Source organism: Octopus bimaculoides, chromosome 2 (assembly GCF_046866305.1).
Source record: "Octopus bimaculoides isolate indiv1 chromosome 2, ASM4686630v1, whole genome shotgun sequence".
Lineage (NCBI taxonomy): Eukaryota > Metazoa > Mollusca > Cephalopoda > Octopoda > Octopodidae > Octopus > Octopus bimaculoides.
This window is the reverse complement of record NC_142929.1, coordinates 16,346,874-16,364,705: the sequence shown is the minus strand read 5'-3', so window position 1 is coordinate 16,364,705 and position 17,832 is coordinate 16,346,874. Positions and strand designations below refer to the sequence as shown.

Here is a 17,832-nt window from a genome sequence, read left to right as displayed (position 1 = left end):
GTTTCAGCCAGCTAAGCCACCATTGAACTGTGATGCATTTGAGTTCATGTTGACTTTAAATAGTGTCTGTTAATTAAAAATTTTCTAGGGTAAATTGAACTCTGTTGAGTGAGAAATAGGTTGCTTGGTAGGTTGTGATGGCCAGATGTGATGGAGAATTTTCATTGATCAAATTTGAGATATGTTCTTTCTCTACATATTTGGATGTATGCATACATATATAAATACACACACACACACAAGTATACACTCTGGAAAAAGCAGAGCTCAGATATAGATATGTACATCATTTGAAATAGATTCGTGTACACACAAATCTAAACTCAGCAAGCAATTTCTCCGTAGAAATTTTGTCTGTTACAAGCACAAATTGTGGACTGATAAACACTGGTGTTTCAGCAAAATTTCTCTTCTTCAGTGATAGACACTATATCAGTGAACACAATCATTTGGAGCTTCTGTTCCTGTATAGAAATAAATAAACAAAACATTTCTGGATGTATCTGGATGCTTGCCAAGCCTAAGTTTTGTCAGTATACCTTCTTGAAACAGCAAGGGACTAAAATAACAATAACATAGAATCTCTAGGAAGTTGTTCGCTGAGACTGAATTCCACAGTGAATGCCATTCTATGCTTGTGTGAAGCCTATAGCCTTTTTTATATGTAGTGTCTTTATTATCAATTTCTCCAAAGATGAGATGTTTCTGTTTTTCTTGTACTTGAGTTTCAGAACCAAAACAAGAATTAAAAACATGGCACTTTGCAACATGCTGTTGTGAATCAATATGCCTGATTGGCTAAAATTACAAAAAATTCAATATTTAAAGGTTATTAACTTTTGTATTATAAATTTCTCTAAAATGTGGTTTTTGTAATTGGCATGCAAAACTATATCTGCACACAAACCTCCTCTAAAATTGGATACTGTGCATCAAATGCAAAGCTCCATACATACTCTGTGTGTGTGTGTGTGTGTGTGTGTGTGTGTGTGTGTGTGTGTGTGTGTGTGTGTGTGTGTGTGTGTGTTTTGTTCCATTCTAAGGTGAACAAAAAAGTACTACATCCAGAGTCTTTTCTGTTCTATTATTCTGCACCAGCTTCATTAATTATGGCTTCTACTGTCAAAGAAGACAAAAAAACTTGGTTTTCTTACTTTTCTTTTCTTTCTTCTCATTCCTCTTTTTACATCAACCTTCTTTGTGTTTTTCTTCTCATTTTTTTCTCATAGACCAGCATCTTGGTTTTTTAAAATACATCTAACAATATAAACTAAGCCTGAAAGATTACTTGGAGGTACATGGCATGTTATATAAATCTGTTAATTTAATGTATCTTGAAGCATGAAACTATAAGTTGTTCTTGTATAATTGTGTATTCTAAATGATATATTTATCTCCCCCTCTCTCTCTCTCTCTTTCTCTCTCTCTCTCTCTCTCTCTCTCTCTCTCTCTCTAGCTGGGTAACCATGTACTTCCTCTACAGTAAGACACCTGTTTCTGTCGCTTTGTCTCACTATAACCTTTCATCATCTGACACAAGATCATCTCCTCCTATGCCTCTTCCCCTCTCAAAGGTTCTTTGTCTTGCAAGTTACTTAGTGACCCTGCCAATGCTGGTGCCATGTGAAAAGCATCCAGTCCACACTGTAAAGTGGTTGGCATTTTGAAGGGCATCCAGTTGTAGAATCCATGCTAAAACTGACCTCACTTGTGCTGATGCCACGTAAAAAGCATTAAGTCCATTCTGTTGGGAGGTTGGTATTAGGAAGGGCAATATATCAGAAAAGCTAGTGAATGTGCAAATTTGTAATTAGTTTTGTAAACACAGTTAACCATTAGCTAAATTCTCTGAAAGATCTTAAGTTTGTACAATGGTCTTAATAAAAGTTAATAACACTAACGCTAATTTCATCCAAATGTCTTCTGTGCAAAATAAGAGAACAATTAGATTCCTTCAGAAATTTCTGGAAATTTGAAACATTATTTACATTTGCAGGCTCAACATTACTACTGTCTCAGTATTGTGCTAGCTTCCGAACATGACACACCATGCTAAAGTTACTCCTGACTTCCGAAAAGAAATTGTCAGGATTAAAGTTTCAGGAATGACTCTCTTGGCTATTTTGGGATACAAGGAGATCTAAGAGTGTAGTTTCACGCGTTCTTAAGCTCTATGAAGAAATTAAAGGTTTTGAACCGAAAAAGGTATCTGGTAGACCACGGAAAACCACCATGCAAGATGATTGAGCCATGAAATGGTACATACTGAAGGATCCTTTTGAGACTGTGGCAGGAATTTCTAAGAAAATAAATGTAAGTAATGGTACGGAAGTGAGCTGCTTTACAGTGTCTCATTGTCTGAAGGAATTGGATTAAAGACTTGTTCCCCAGCAACGAAACCTACCATCAGCAAGAAGAACAAATTGGAAAGAGTTTTATTTGCAGAAGCTCATGTGAACTGGACGGATGAAAATTGGTCAAAAGTTCATTTTAGTGATGAAAGCAAATTCAACTTAGTAGGTTCAGATGGTAGCTTTTCTGAAATTTGAAAAAATATTGTTCTCTTTTTTTTTTTTTTGCTCGCTACTATGCCGGTGTGAATGTCAAGCAATACAGCATGTCGTTTCCAAATTTCTGGCAGAGTGAATTGTGTCATAGTGCTGTTTTTCTCACAGATGGTGCCCAACTGACCCTACCATACTGTGTAGTCGACAAAATCAAAACAGACATAAAAAAGATCATCAAATTTAGCCCTTGGACACCCTGTACATACATACATACATACATACATACATACATGCATATATATACATACATATATAAAGACTTTTTCACTTCCCGAGCGTTATACTAATACATCAGTTTGTTTTCTACACCACCTGTCTTCATCTTTTTTTTTTTGTGAATTCTCCCCCTATATATATATATATATGTACAGCCGTGTGTGTGTGTGTGTGTGTGATATATGAGTGTTGTAGTAAAAGTAATGCAGGATTGGGCATAAGATTTTTGTTTTTTGACTGACATAGGTTATTGGAATTGCACATATCGGTACAGTAACTCTTCTTCCTGTTTTCTTCATTGCAGGCAAATAATGAGTTCCTAGTAGAAGCAACATGCCATCGTTGAATTTTTAATGAAGTAAGGGTGCAGGCTGACAGCATCTACAGAAGGCTACAGGTTGTTTAGAATGGTAGTTCTACTGGCAAGAGCAACGTGCACAGGTTGAGAAAGAATTTTAAAAAAGGGGAAAGAAGCCTTGAACGAAAACCAAACAGTGGGGATCATCAAGTGCAACTCATGAGAAGACTCACCAGCAAATGGATGACTTGACTCATAAGGACAGATGAGTCACAATGTACGAACTTGCTGTATGACTTGAATGGTGTCAGAATGTATTACATAAGATGGCTGAAGACTTTGGGAATCAGAAAGTATGTGCAGTGTATGTACCTCGGTAGGTGACACTCGGTTAAAAGAAGAGACGGGTCAAAGTCTGTTCTGATGTGCTGGGACCATTTGAAGCGAATGGAGACATGTTTTGCCCTGATTTGGTGAGAAGAATCAAACATAGCCATACTTCTATGAGTTGGGGGAAAATTCTTCAATCCATAGAATGATGTCACTCCTCTTCTCCATAGCCTAAGAAGTCCAAGAACCAACGATAAAACAGAAAGTCATGATGGCTACTTTTGATTTACAAGTGAATCATTCTCATTGAGTTTCTGGGAAAATGGCAGTTTCATAAAAAATGAGTGGTACACTGAGATACTCACGGAGCTTTGAGATGTTGTTAGGAGGAAGAGATTGAAAATGAATCCAAAATTAACCCAAATTCTCCATGGCAGTACATGACCACACACATCTTTAGCAACAAATCAGGCAATTGGCAAACAGGGTCAGTCAGTGGCCCCCACCCCTGTCCATTATACTGCTTGGATCTCATATTTTCTGACTTTCACCTTTTTGGTCTAATGAAGGATAGTTTTTGAGCACAATGACCTAATGACACAGGCATGGTAAAAGTTGCTGTGAAGTTTACACCAGTGTACACACCTGGATTTTTACAAAAGAAAATTCAAGATTTGGTTTCAACAATACCACAAATGGATTTCTTGTGATAGGAACTATGTTTAACAATAGCTTTTTAGAGAGAAAGAGTTATTCTACCATCATATACAACTTGAATGGTCTCTATCAATTAAAAAAATGTTATGCCCCCTTCTGCATTACTTTGGACCAAGCTTTGTAAATGTGTGTGCGTGTTTGTGTGTGTGCACAAATATTTGCATGTGTGTAAATATATACCTTTCTATACATGTATGTGTATATGTGTAATTTGTATTATGCTTAGATGTGATGCTTGTTACCAGAATTTCTTACCTGATTCAAATAGAACAAACCACTTGAAATACTTGTTATACTCTCCATTTTAATTGATTTAGGATTGACTTGCCATGAAAGGCCCCATCAGAGCCTTTTATGGCTAGTCCTAAAGGAAGAATGCTATCAATTGCTTCATATTTTGGTATGTTTTAAATGAGGAAGTGCAATTATCCGAAACATGCATACTAAATGCATTAATGCATTCACAATATCATATTTTGGCTTGACTTCATTTGATATACAGAGATGGACTTGCATAGCAAGTGACCTGATCTCAAATCGTGTGCTGAAACAAAAACAATTGCTGCGTGGAAGGTGTTTATAAGGTGCTAGCATGGAATTTTGTCAGTGAACAGGTTGCAGTCTCAAAGCGAAGAAAATATTTTGACAAATTAAATTTAAATGTTGAAGTGAATCAAAAGCATGTCAGGCCATGGGAAAATATTGCCTTGTTCTAAAGCAAGTGAAGGTTGGGGACGGGAAAGGCATCTAGCCATAGAAAATCTGCTTCAGTAAATTCCATCCAACCCAAGGATGTATGGAAAAGTGGGCATTAAAATGATGATAATGATGGTATTGGTGATATTTATATATATGTATGTATGTATGTATGTATGTATATATATATATATATATATATATATATATATATATATATATATATATATATATATATATATATATATATGTGTGCAGGTGTGGCTGTGTGGTAAAATGTTTGCTTCACAACAACATGGTTCCGGGTTCATTCCTAATTCCTACTGCATAGCTCCTTGGGAAAGTGTCTTTTACTGTAGCCTCAGGCTGACTAAAGCCTTGTGAGTGGATTTGATAGACAGAAACTGAAAGAAGCCTGTTGTATGTAGAAGCAAGACCATTTGTCAGTTGTCTTTTGAGCAGATAACGTTGAAACAAGAGACACCTGTAAAGAAGACAAAAGAAAAAACACAAGGGAGATAATCTACATTACAATAATTCAGCATTATGCAGATGTAAACCAGAAGTTAATGGTTCACTACGTATCTGGTGGTCTACTTTTAAATTCCAACAAGGTGTATTTTTGGAAACGTGGACATAAAGAAAAAATCTCATTCTTCAAATTTGTGTTTTCATTTGACAAGTGACAAACAGGCTTGCTTTCAGCTTGGTAAATGGCAGAATAAATTATTAATTTGACCAGGAAACCCTGGGTAGCTTTAATTGCAAGATTTGTGGTTTTTAATTTATCTTTACTCTCTTAGCTGATTGAATGCTTTTCTACATCTCAAGTGTAATTGCCCAAAATAGTCGTGACTTCTGGGTTCTTGACTGAGGAAAGAAAGCCACGAATGACCCATCTTTTTTTTTTGCCTGTCCTTCTAATTTTTGTTTCTCTTGTTTGCCTTTGTATCGTCAATCTCTCTGAATGTTTTAATGCCCTCCATTGCGTTTTTGTTCCATTTATATTTAAACGATGATGATGATGATGATGATATATATATATATATGAGCGTGGCCATTGCCAGTACCACCTGACTGGCCTTCGTGCCGGTGGCACATAAAGCACCCACTACACTCTCGGAGTGGTTGGCGTTAGGAAGGGCATCCAGCTGTAGAAACTCTGCCAAATCAGATTGGAGCCTGGTGTAGCCATCTGGTTTCACCAGTCGTCAGTCAAATCGTCCAACCCATGCTAGCATGGAAAGCAGACGTTAAACGATGATGATGATGATATACATATATACATACACACACACACACATATATATACATATATAGATGTGCATATATACATTTGTGTGTGTGTGTGTGTGTAAGGTCTTAGTTTGGACTTATGTATCAAATTACAAACTATATAAATATAAAAAGTAGCAGTATTGAGTAACAGCAGATACACTGGAAAACAGTTGTTGGGACTGACAAGGAGATGAAAGAAAACTGTCCAGATATGATAATCAAGGACCAAAATGAGAACCTGTGCTCGACATTTTGATCCATTTTGATTAAAACACTACTTCTAAAGAAGTTGCAAACAGAGCAAAGTACAAGCATATTGAATTGGAAATATGCAATATGTTGTGTATGGGAATAAAAAGTAGTTCTCATAATACATAGTCTTCTAAGTGCGAGGAGGATAAGGAAGATGAACAAGAATTCATAAAGCACACCGTGGCTTACAGTTTTATATATAATCTGAAAAATAGCCACAGTCATCGCAGTATAGCATACATCCTACATGTCACTCTCTAGTTACATTAACACAACTTAGTTCAGCACATGTTCTATTCAGTCAGTGTGCAATACCATAAAAGTTTACACTGCAAAGAAAAACAGCATTAAATACAGCATCATAGTGGCTAAGAGAAACAAAAGATAACATAGAAAATTAGCTCTCTTACGAACAATAAGACTAACACATCAGGAATATAGAATTCCACCTGGTCATACTGGGAAAACTCACAGGAAACAATTGAAAAGAAAATAATAATGATGATGACAATGATGATGATGATAATAATAACAATAACAATAGTACTAATAATAAAAGTTTTTATTTACTTTTTGTGGTATAAATCTTGAAAAGGAGAAATAGTTTAGGAAGCTTTGATTTCATTAATGTACTTTTCTATCCTTTCAGTAATACTTCTCAGCTGAGAGTTCTTATACTTCCTTTAAGGTTAATACAACTGCTGCCTTCTTTGAAAAATGGTAGATATTGTGTTATTATACATTGCATTCATTGGAAGCAGACATAAGTGGATGTCTCACAACTTCTCTTTCATTAGCATATACATACATGTGTGTGTGTGTGTGTGTGTGTGTGTGTGTGTGTGTGTGTGTGTGTGTGTGTGTGTTTTGAGTAGGTGTTTCATAAATCTTTTATACCTCACTAAAAGGGCTTCAGTAGGTCTCTTGGATGTTTTGCATTCTTTGTGTACTTCAAGAATAATTGTGTGATAATATATAGATCACTTGCAAATGATTTATTTATTGTGCTGAAGATTTCCATAAGTATTGTTAAGAACGTTCATATTCACCAAACAGATATCTAAATAAATATCTTGAATATAAAAAGTGTGATATATCAAGAGAGGTGGGGGTGGAATAAATAAGATACTGTATGGCAACTAAAGAGCAAAGGTTTGAGTTTAGCTGCACAAGACCATGTGAGATTGCAAACAAAAATTTTGCTGTACCATTGTAATAATTTTTACTATATATAACACTCATATTCATAAACCATAACTAACATTAATATCATCATCAAATTCATAAACCGTGACTTCTGTTAGGTCTATTTTATTCTAGTTTCTGCAATGATCAGCAGGTGAGAGATAAGTATCTTCTGGATAGAATAACATTTTACTGTAATTTTCTCCATAGTGTTCTCTAAACTGTTACATGTAGAATAAACCATCTCTAAAGACAATGAAAGGCTTGCATTGATTTTAAGAATTTATGACCTATAAGTATAAAGCACTGACCCCCCCCCCCCCCCCCGGTGTTTGCATTAGCTAATGAAAAGGAAAAAAAAGCAAAGCAACAACAAACAAAGCAGTCTGTGTTTTTATTAGTTATTTTACTATTTTTTGTTGAAATATGACAATGTATAAAATTGAAGTTCTGCAACAGTGTCGGTGTGTGTACATGTGTGTGTTTGTGTGTGTGTGCATCTGTGAAAAAAAAAAAATTTAATGGGGGGGGGGGGGGTGTAGTTCCCCCCCCCCCCCCCACATTTTAATTTAATTTTCAGACAACAACAACCCAATTAGTTTTATGGACTTCGCTTTAATTGAAAACATTCTTATGATTAGAAAGAATTAATAAATAATAGCATGTAAAACAATTTAATTTTCTTTTAATCAATCACAGACTGAGGTTAAGTTTGTAAGAGAAATTGCAACAGAATTTTTATTTTATTTCAAGGATGGATGCAGCAGATTGCTGTTTTATGAAAATCTTCAAAAGAACAAAAATAGAGAAGAAAAAAAAAAAGAAAAAAAAAACAGAAAAAAAAATGAAAAAAAAAAAAAAAAAGATAATGCTTTTCTTCAAGTTACCATTAAGTGTTTCTGAAAGTAAAAGTTAACTGTACTACTTAGAACATAAACCATTTCCTCAAAGAATCTTGTCCACCTGGGTTCATATAATTACTTGCAACTTTAAATTCTTTTACAAAAAATTTTTAACTATAGATGGATGATTCTATGGAAATATGCTGCATTGTTTACTTATCACAACCATTCCACCTTGGTAAAATACAATTGTTTTGAAAACTCTTCTTTGTATCTCATAAGTTAATCAAAATTCAGAACCTAATACATTAGTAATGTTTTTTCCTCTGAAAGAAAAACAAAAAGAAAGAAAGCTAATCCATTAATAATAATGATGTCTAACATAAACAAAAATTTAATACATCTGAGAGCAAGATTTGGAAGCTGAATGTAAAAGAACATGAATACTACAAAATATTTTATCTGTTAGTTGACTGATTCTGAGATTCATTATCTTTTAGTAGTAGCAATAGTTTTCTTAGTAAAAAGTTAACTACAAAAGACTAAAATTATTTTTTGTTAAGTGTGGAAATAAAAGTGTAATAAAATAAGAAAAAGTGTTGATATTGGTTTTACTATTAGGGATCCTGAGGAGGGAGATGGTGATGAAAAGAAGATAGTGGTAAAGCTGGATGACGGCATTTAATAAAAAAACATCTCTGAGCAAACATACCTAGTTTTAAGTATGATAATTTCCAAACCTTAAAAGCAGTTTTGATATGACTCCATCACTTTCCATTTCTACAAACACAAATAAAACTAGATTAGAAAAGAACGCTATTTATTTTTGAAGAGCTATAATGGAACCTAGATAGGTTTTGAGAGATAGGATTCAGTGAACATGTAAGTATTGGTTCTGATCTTGACAGAAAATAGTGGGTGGTTTTTTACTGCAAACAAGTTATTGTTTAAATTGTAGTTTGCAAATATGAGTTTTTTGTATTGTTACTATGCTACAAATGTGTAGAGTCAATTTAATTCTGCTTGTTATATGATTTGTAGTTATCCTGTTGTCACCAGCTGAGTTACCAGCAAAATTGATCAAAGGAGGTTTTGAACTCAGAACATTGAGAGACTAAAGCAAATTCTGAAAGGATTTTAATCTTATAACACTATGATTTCTGCTAATCTGTTGACTTCAGTTTGGATATAACTTAGCAGTATTTTTGTTTTAATGTTTATAGCGCTAGTATATACCGGAATATTCTCTTAAAAAGAAATCTGTTTATTTGAATATTGGATAATATTCTTATCTGGAATTCTTAAAAGAAATTAAAAATTTCAAAGAACAGTAATTCAAATTTGTAAATGACATTTTAGAACTCTTACACAGCTAGAGTTAGTTCTTAAGAACGAGAAATGTGTCGCTTTAGAAGAGGGAAGATATAAATTTTGTTGGTATCAGCTTATCAGCTTTGTGAATTACTTCAAAAAGACAAAAAAATAAACTAATGACAGGAACATCTGTTTCTTAACTAAACCATATACATACATATATATATATATATATCAAACATAGTATGCATGTAAAGAATTCAGAAAGCATCACTTGGTCTCAGGTATTGATAAAAATGTACTCAGTATTGTCATGTCTCTTCTCTATTTGAATGGTGCGAACATTTCAGTAAAGGGTGGGGATGGAGCTGAAAGGAAAATAGGTAGAAGATTTGATCAATTCTTTATGCTAAAGAAGTCACAATCTCCTTAGAGTCTGAAATAAAGCTAACATCAGCCAGCTAAAATAAAATTTGAATGGATGTAAAATTGATAAATAAAGGGAAATATTAAATATTGAAGTAGTTTGAATAAAGAAGCAGTGCTTCCAGGACACATGTACATGCATATGTGTGTGTGTGTGTGTCTGTGTCTGTGAAAAGAGAGAGAACGAAACACACATCTACATTTTGTACTTGAATAATTTAGAATAAGAGACAAATTTGGTTAAGATTATTGTCATATGCAATTGTTCTGCAGTGCAATGATGAGCTAAAGAAGCATAATCAGTTTATAGTTTGTATTTATCTCAATTTTCAATTAGTAAATCTTAAGTTAAGATTTTTGTATCTCTTTATAATCATTTTTATATTCTTGAAAGTTAGAGTTCCACCGCATTCTCCTTGAATTGTACTGCCCTCCTAATTCAAAATCTATCTCTGCGAATATTATATTTGATACACTTAAAAACATGAAAGAGAAAAAGCTAAGACACAATTAAATTGCCTTTAGTAGATGGAATGAGTTTATTTAATTACCTCAAATATGAGAGACTCCTGTTTAAACGTAAGTTGTTATCAATGAGAAGAGTGCATGTACCACAAAGCACATATCAAGATGAAGAGAGTTAAAAACCGTTCTCGTATTCAGCTGTTACTTTAAACTTCAGCTGGAATTATAAGTTGAAGGATTCAAAACTCTAAGATAAGGATAATGCAAAAGTTTCATGCGAAATGCAAATTGATGTTGTAATTTTGTGCAAATGTTTCCATTACTATGCTTCTCAATGTCCCCACAAACCAACTTTTTTAAGACCCTATAAACTTTTCGTTTAACACTTTATAAATTTTATATTTCTATTCTATGATGATGATGACGATGATGATGATGATTCTTCATTGAGCTCCATAATTACTTGTTTTGAAATCTGTCAAAGCAAAGCAGGAGCATTATTATTATTATTATTATTATTATTATTATTATAATTATAATTATTAATATTATTATTACTATGATTATTACTATTATTATTATTTTTATTATTATTATTATTTCTATTATTATTATTAATTATTATTACTATTATTATTATTACTATTATTATAATTTCTAAATCAAATAAACGTCTCTGTAGAATATTCTGATAATCCCATTTCATTCTAGTTAAATCAAGTTAAGTTTTCTATGAATGACTCCCAAGTATGTAACATTAAATAAAGCTTAGTAAGTTTTTCCTTTAACACTTTCTATAGTTGGCACAAATTATTTACACATTTTCTTCTCTTATAGACATGAAAACTCCTGTTGGTAGTGTGGGACAGTTTGTTGACCAAAGCATAGCCAAAGTGGAGCCCATAAGCAGTATGAAACACTTGGTTGGCCATGTAGACACCACTACAGTAGAGTCAGTTGTGAGTGGGGTGAAGTTGGTTCACCAAATAGTCCCCAAGAGAGAATCAACTTCGGGCTGTGAAGACCAGGGCTCAGAAATTCATCTTTCTTATTTACATAAAGATAACTCAAAGATTAAGAATCCAAACGCTGATTTGTTTTGTTCGGCACCAGGTTCTTTTCAACCTCCTTTCTCAAACCCTCAAACAACTGTTAAACCACATTTATCTCCAAAGTCCAAATCCAGCATCTCAACACCGACATTCAATTCTAATTTAACACGGCAGCTAATTCTCCGTAGAACTGCTAGTCCCTCAATGAAGGTTTTTAGGAAAACTTTAAACAAAGCACTTAGACTTTCCTATCAAAAAGCATCCAGTTTTAACATTAAGGGGTTAAGTACTGATATGAAATCCCCAAATATAAAATTCTCGAATCCATATTTCAAACCATCAGAGTCAGTTTCCACAGAAACTTCATTAACTTCAGAAAGGAACCATGACATTACCAACAGAACTCATATTCTTACTTTGCCTAAAAAAGATGATTTTGTGTATTGCCCAACCAATCAAGGAATATCAGATTTATCTCAAGTATTAAGTGCTCAAAAATCCATTAAATCCACATTGCCGTTATCTTCTCCAGCTCACAAATTGAACCAAACCATGATGAAGGTACCAAACAGGTCATCACTCAGATCAACATCGTATCAGTCTAAATACAAAGTAGGGAACTCATTGAGTCAGATTTCTTCTCCATTACCAACAGTGTCGCATGAAAAAATAAATGATTTTATATCTCAACAAGCTCCAGCCACTTTTAAAACTATTGATTCGATTGACCTTACAATTGACAATGACAACTTCCCCCGCAGACGCCGTTCAAATGCCATTTACCGCTCACAGTTTTTGTGCACAACTTGTGGGAAATATTTCACTCGGAAATCATCTCTAAATGAGCACAAGAAAGATGTTCATGAGAAAACGAACGACAAATTCATCTGCTGCATATGTAGTAAACGTTTCACCCGTCCACAACATTTACGCGATCACATGAACATTCATTACATGTGTAAGCCACACAAGTGCACAAGCTGTGGTCATAAATTTTTCAATAAAATCAGTTTACTCCGTCATAAACGGAAGTGTTATTCAGATCAATCCATTTCTGCCGCTGAACAGACAGTTACAGCAATATAGCACTTATCTTTTGTATGAAGAGAGAGAGAGAGAGATGTTTATCTGGTGCCAGAGGATATTTCTTCAGAATAGCATTCTAAGAACACTGATGAAATGCCTTCTTGTCAGTAACTTGAATATCATTTTCCTCCCTAAGGAAATAAAAGCTAATTTTGATAATATATATTTTGTTTTTCTGTTATTTTTTTTTATACCATTTCAAAAAGACTATATGGATGTTTGTGTGTGCATTGAATGTAAACTAAAAACAGAGAAAATATAAAATTAAAACAAAGAAAATTTAGCAGTAGATTTATACTAATACACATGTATTTCTTTAGCAATGAAATTTTTTTGTGATGTTTAAAAAATACATTGCAGTAAAAAACAGAAGCATCTTTAATAATAGAAATTTTTATTCTTGTCGTATTTTGTGTCTCCTAATTTTTTAGAATAATCTTTTTTGCTGCACTTACTTTTCATTAATCTCCCAATAACAATGATGAAAACTGAAGTTATATATATGTGTATGTATATATATATATATATATATGTATTTTTTTTTTTTTTTTTAAGTTTCAGCTTAGAGCTGCGGCCATGCTGATGCACCACCGTGTTGCTACACTGTTATCACAGGGAGCCTCTCACAATATGTGGCACTTGGTGAAGAATGGAGTTTGATTTAGCAACCCTCACTTGCACCTCCTGCCGCGAGGTAGGTTCATCTGGGACTCCCGATAGGAAGAGGTCCAGCTTTGATTTAAAAGCTCCTACATCTACTTTGTGCAGATTCCTCAAGCTCTTTGGGAGAATATTAAAAAGCTGTGGGCCCCTGAATCCCAAGCTGTTGCAGTAACTGGTCCTGAAGCGCGATGGCATTGCTGGGATCTTTGGCACTATGCAGTGTCGTCCCGTTCTGGCATTGGTGTAGCTTTCAATGCCAAAATTTGGCACAATTCCTTCCAGGATCTTCCAGATGTATATTACTGCATACCTCTCCCGCCTTCTCTCCAGGGAGTAGAGTCTTAGCTGTTTCAGCCTCTCCCAGTAGCTGAGCAGTTGCAAAGAGACAATCTTCTTTGTGAATCTCCTCTGGATTGCTTCAAGGTCTGCTGTTAATTTCAGATTGGTGGGCGACCACAGCTGTGAGCAGTAATCCAGGCGGCTGAGGACGAATGTCCTCCAGAGGACCATCGTGGCTTCCCCACCTCCGGTTCTGAATGTTCTCAGGATCCATCCAGCCAATCGTCCGCACTCTGTTGCCACTCTGGCAATGTGCACCTGGAAAGAGGCATCATCACCCATGTCGATACCCAGGTCTCTCACTGATTTACGCTCTGGGATTGAAATTCCCTGTGGACCAGTGTACTCTGTAAGTTTCATATTCAGTTTTGGACGTTGGTAGCGCAGGGCTTGGAATTTTTCAGCATTAAACTGCATATTATTGTCCTCAGCCCATCTGTAAACTGAGTCCAACCCCTGCTGCAGGCGTGCAACACCACTGGAGTTCCATATTCTCTGCGAGACTTTTGTATCGTCTGCGTAGCTTGCAAGAGTGGCTATCCGGGCACTTGAAGGCATATCTGAGAGAGCGACCATAAAAAGCAATGGTCCCAAGACAGTGCCCTGTGGAACACCGCTCATTATTTGTGTTTTCATATAGGTGGCTCCATTAGCCACTACTGCCTGACTTCTATCTTTCAGAAAGTCATGTAACCACTCTCCAAGTTTTCCAGCTATGCCAAGATCACGCAGTTTGTGGCATATCACACCATGATCCACTTTGTCAAAAGCTTTTGCAAAATCAAGGTATATCACGTCCACACCTGAGCCGTTGAGCAACTGCCTCAACACCCAGTCATAATGTTGCAAGAGCTGGGTCAGGCAGCTCCCACCCGGCCGAAAGCCATGCTGGGCATCACTCAGCAATTTATTTTCCTCAAGGAATGCGATGCCCGCACGGGTTGCCACTGCATGGTGCCAAAGGTGCCGTCCACTGCATCTCACATAAGAACAAGATACTGCAGCAGCCTCGGTTTCAGAGGACCTCAGCTCTTCAATGCCCTGCCAAAACATTTGAGAGACCTGCAAGACACGGATGTGGAGGTCTTCAAGACAAAACTCGACGCTTTCCTCTCCACGATACCAGACGAACCAATGGCTCGAAATGAGACACAGTTTAGGGCAGCGATGTCAAATTCTCTTATACACCAGATGTGCCATCAAAACTCTTGATTGGACTATATCAGGTGCAGGAGAAGAGCCATGCAAGGAACGTGAAGAGAGCAAAGCATAAAGACAGAAAATCACGGTGGTGCTCCAGCATGACCACAGCCACTTGGCTGAAACCCATAAATAAATAAATAAATAAATATATGTATATGTATATATAAATATATATATATGTATATATATATATAAATATATATATATGTATATATATATATAAATATATATATATGTATATATATATATAAATATATATGTGTATATATATATATAAATATATATGTGTATATATATATATAAATATATATGTGTATATATATATATAAATATATATGTGTATATATATATATATATGTGTGTGTGTGTATATATATATGTATACATATATATATGTATACATATCTATATGTATGTATATATATATATATATATATATATATATATATATATATATATATATATATATATATGTATGTATGTATACATATCTATCTATATATATATATATATATATATATATATATATATATATATATATATGTATGTATACATATCTATCTATCTATATATATATATATATATATATATATATATATATACACATGTATATGTATGGTATGTATATATATCAGATATGCTAGACTGACGATAAACATGGATTTCGTGTGATTTAGTAAGGTTTTCTAAAAGAAATTCTTTTTGCTGTATTCTTTTACTATGATGTAGTATCACTAATCTGGATTAAAAGTTCCACACTATCTTTTACAACTAAGTAAAACGAATGCAGAAAAAAAAAAATCAAGAATTAGTATAGGGTGTGTGTATGCATGGGTGTGTGCACACGTGTGCGTGCGTGTGTGTGTGTGTGTGTGTGAGTAATTATTGCAAGTGTGTCTTCTCAGTTTTCACATAACCTTGTGTTGTGTATTTCAGTATTTGTGCATATGAAATCAAACCAAATTACATAAATAACTAATATACTTTATACCAAAACATAGTAATCCTTATATTAGTTAGAGGGGATAAACGTTTTTGACTTAGTAAGAGCCACGAAATTTATTTTTGCTGTAATGTTTACTACAAATATACATCTAGTATGTCATATAGTTTATTTTCAAACAGTAAAAATGGTTAAAACAAAACATATTTAGTATTTTTATATATATATATATTTGCTCTTTACTCTTTTTACTCTTTTACTTGTTTCAGTCATTTGACTGTGGCCATGCTGGAGCACCGCCTTTAATCGAGCAAATCGACCCCAGGACTTATTCTTTGTAAGCCTAGTACTTATTCTATCGGCCTCTTATGCCGAACCGCCAAGTTACAAGGACATAAACACACTACCATCAGTTGTCAAGCGATGTTGTGGGGACAAGCACAGACACACAAACATACACGCACACATACATATATATATATATATATATATATATATATATATATATTTATATATGCAAATATATATATATATATATATATATATATATATATATATTTATATATGCAAATATATATATATATATATATATATATATATATATATATATATTTATATATGCAAATATATATATATATATATATATATATATATATACATACAAATATATGACGGGCTTCTTTCAGTTTCTGTCTACCAAATCCACTCACAAGGCTTTGGTCGGCCCGAGGCTATAGTAGAAGACACTTGCCCAAGGTGTCACGCAGTGGGACTGAACCTGGAAACATGTGGTTCGTAAGCAAACTACTTATCACACAGCCACTCCTATATATATATATATATATATATATATATATATATATATATATATATATATAGGCATAAGTGTGGCTGTGTAATAAGAAGTTTACTTTCCAGCCATAATGGTTCCAGGTTCAGTGCTCACTTCATGACACCTTAGGAAAGTGACTTTTGTTATAGCTTTGAGCTAACTGAAGCCTTGTGAGTGGATTTAGTAGGCAGAAACTGAAAGAATCCTGTCGTGTGTGTGTGTGTGTGTGTCTTTGAGTCTGTGTTTAGCCCCACTTGACAGCTAGTGTTGGTGTGTTTATATCCCCGTCACTTAGCAGTTTGACAAAAGAGACATATAGATTAAGTATCAGGCTTTAAAAATAAGCACTGGGGTTGAGCCATTCAACTAAAATTCTTCAAGGTGATGCTCCAGCATGGCTGCAGTCTAATGATTGAAAAAAAAATCAAAGAATATCATCATCATCATCATTATCTTCATCATTTAACTTCCATTGTCCATGCTGGCATGGGTTGGACGGTTTGACCAGGGCTGGTAAGCTGGACGGCTGCACCGGCATGGTTTTCTACAGCTGGATGCCCTTCCTAACACCAACCACTTTGAGAGTGTAATAGGTGCTTTTATGTGCCACCAGCACAGGTGCCATTTGTGTGACACCAGTATCTGCCATGACTGTGATTTTGCTTGGCTTGATGGGTCTTCTTCTCAAGCATGACATAATGCTAAAGGGTTTGGTCGTATAAAAAGCATTGTGATATTGAAGAAAGTAAAAGAGAGAGAAAATAGAGAGCTTCTGATAATGTGAGAAGTTTTATAAAACCCTTACATTTCAGGTGCAAAGTCCCTTCTCCAGAAGAAAAACAGTCTGGGAAATATCCAGTTATGCAGGTTCCGTTAACCCATTCAAATCCCCTAGCATTATATAACAGCAGCAGTTACTCTAATTAATTCTCCATCTCTTGCTTTAAGCTACTCACCATCTGTAGGATGATGTGACAGCATTATCTTAATAGCACTTGTAGTAGTAGTAGTAGTAGTAGTAGTAGTAGTAGTCACCTATCAAATGTTACCAGCTGTCCGAGCATTGGTGTAAACAAATTTCTAACTGTTGTTGTAGCCAGTAGTTCCCAAACTTTTACAAGCTGCTGT

The 17,832-nt window shown here is 34.6% G+C and overlaps 1 protein-coding gene across 5 annotated transcripts in view; it reads left to right on the top strand.

Annotated features, from left to right (window-relative positions):
- The window catches only part of LOC106878755 (uncharacterized), a 190,917-nt gene that overhangs the window by 119,184 nt on the left and 53,901 nt on the right, over positions 1 to 17,832 (top strand). For 3 of the 5 annotated variants that reach the window (XM_014928076.3, XM_014928075.3, XM_014928077.3), the window contains one exon: positions 11,424 to 12,887. The exons of the other annotated variants lie outside the window; for them this stretch is intronic. In XM_014928076.3, coding sequence (XP_014783562.1) covers positions 11,424 to 12,724 — 1,301 coding nt within the window. In that variant the 3' untranslated portion in view covers positions 12,725 to 12,887. Of the gene's footprint in view, positions 1 to 11,423; positions 12,888 to 17,832 lie in introns of those variants that run through there. 5 annotated transcript variants of the gene reach the window in all.